This window comes from Microtus ochrogaster, unplaced genomic scaffold (genome assembly GCF_000317375.1).
Source record: "Microtus ochrogaster isolate Prairie Vole_2 unplaced genomic scaffold, MicOch1.0 UNK1, whole genome shotgun sequence".
Classification (NCBI taxonomy): Eukaryota; Metazoa; Chordata; class Mammalia; order Rodentia; family Cricetidae; genus Microtus; species Microtus ochrogaster.
Genome location: NW_004949099.1, coordinates 34,705,857 through 34,707,713, shown reverse-complemented (window position 1 = coordinate 34,707,713; position 1,857 = coordinate 34,705,857). Strand labels below are relative to the sequence as shown.

Here is a 1,857-nt window from a genome sequence, read left to right as displayed (position 1 = left end):
GGTTTTTCGAGACAGGGTTTCTCTGTGGCTTTGGAGCCTGTCCTGGAACTAGCTCTTGTAGACCAGGCTGGTCTCAAACTCAGAGATCCGCCTGCCTCTGCCTCCCGAGTGCTGGGATTAAAGGCGTGCGCCACCACCGCCCGGCAGATAAAGTTGAATATACTGCTAGGTCTTTGACCCAAAGACACTACATAAACTTCAGTGTTATTTTCAGCATTGAAACTAGCCAGTCTACTTGCTGCTTCCTTGGTGTGGTTTATAACTCACTTAAGTTTAAAGAGCTTTTTACAACTTATGAACATGAAGAAAGGGAGGGGTTGGAGAAGTTACTAGGGATTGAAAAGAAACTGCCACGGGAAGAAAATAATACAGGGTCTCAAAAGCCAACTAAAACTGGAAGAACAGGAGTCCAGGGCAGAACTACACTCTTCTTAGGCTTACCTGTGTTTTTGCTTTTTGCTCAGAAGCAGCTGAGCCACAGAACCACAAGTCTCAGCTTCTTTCACTGCATCCCTGAGCTTTCGAAAGAGATCATTCTCTGGGTATTTCCTATCCTCGGCATCTTCCAACATTACTCTCAATTCAATCAAATCTGTAAAGATAAATGCAATGATAGACACAAAAAACCATTCTACAATAGCCACAAAGCTTACTCAAGAGTGACTAATATTCTGGCAGAAATGATGAAGTTTTGATAATCTCCAATATAAAAGTTTCTGACCAGATAATTATTCCAAATAGATGACTTCACTCAAATAAAATGTTTGATCTCTCTCCTTCATCCCTATTCCCATTCTTTCTGCCTACCCTCTTGTCTCTCTCAAAAACAATCAAAAATCAAATGTTTTTGGTGCTACTGAACTAAATTTGACTATCTAAAATACATACCTGCTACAACTTATCTGACCCATATTATGTCAGCCTTTTCATTTAAAAAGAGATTCTGTGTGTGGTGGCAGAGTCATGTAATCTTAGCAATGACACCAAGGAAAGAAAGGTTATGAAACTGAGGACAGACAGTTAAAACTAGGCATGGCCTGCAGCCTAAAATGATGATATCTTACCACAGAAGATAAGTTTATCAGGTCTGCTTAATACATGGATAAGAGAAAATTAGCTGTATATTCAACTATGAAATTATAAGCTAGAATTCCATTTTATTTATTTATTTATTTATTTATTATGCAATATGCTGTCTGTGTGTATGCCTGCAGGCCAGAAGAGGGCACCAGACCTCATTACAGATGGTTGTGAGCCACCATGTGGTTGCTGGGAATTGAACTCAGGACCTTTGGAAGAACAGGCAATGCTCTTAACCTCTGAGCCATCTCTCCAGCCCCTAGAATTCCATTTGTTAATGGAGAACAAAAACATACAATTAAAGGTTTTGTTTAAAGTGACATTTTTTCATAACAAAGAAGGAAACTTAACCTTTCTTATGGTTGAAGCTAGCTGATAATGCTTCTGTAACACGACTGACCCAAGTGTCATAGGACTGTGCCCGCACTTTTACGCCACAAAGTAGAGAAGGGAGGTCTTCTAGTGGGTAGCGGTACCTACAAAAAAATTTTAAAAACAGAAGTAAAAGCTTAAAATAGAACCTGAAATAAGAGAAAAAAAAAATCAAAGAAAACCAGTTTCAATGCAGAGAAAGGCAAGAAAAGCACGACATTAACTGGCTACAAAACTAATTATGGCTAGGCTGGTTAGGGTTAATTTTAAAGAACTAGCACGCCTTTAATCCCAGCACTCGGGAGGCAGAGGCAGGCAGATCCCTGTGAGTTTGAGACCAGCCTGATCTACAGAGCTAGTTCCAGGACAGGTTCCAAAGCCACAGAGAAACCCTGTCTCGAAAAA

At 40.0% G+C, this 1,857-nt stretch overlaps 1 protein-coding gene across 2 annotated transcripts in view; it reads right to left on the bottom strand.

The window, feature by feature from the left end:
* Positions 1-1,857, bottom strand: part of Kdm5a (lysine demethylase 5A) — a 90,858-nt gene that overhangs the window by 38,603 nt on the left and 50,398 nt on the right. For both annotated transcript variants that reach the window (XR_003378477.1, XM_005365139.2), the window contains exons 16-17: positions 1,432-1,556; positions 442-592 (exon numbers count right to left, since the gene is read on the bottom strand). Coding sequence is in view for 1 of the 2 variants with exons in the window: in XM_005365139.2 (XP_005365196.1) it covers positions 442-592; positions 1,432-1,556 (276 nt within the window). In the remaining variant the exon portion in view is untranslated. The remainder of the gene's footprint in view (positions 1-441; positions 593-1,431; positions 1,557-1,857) is intronic.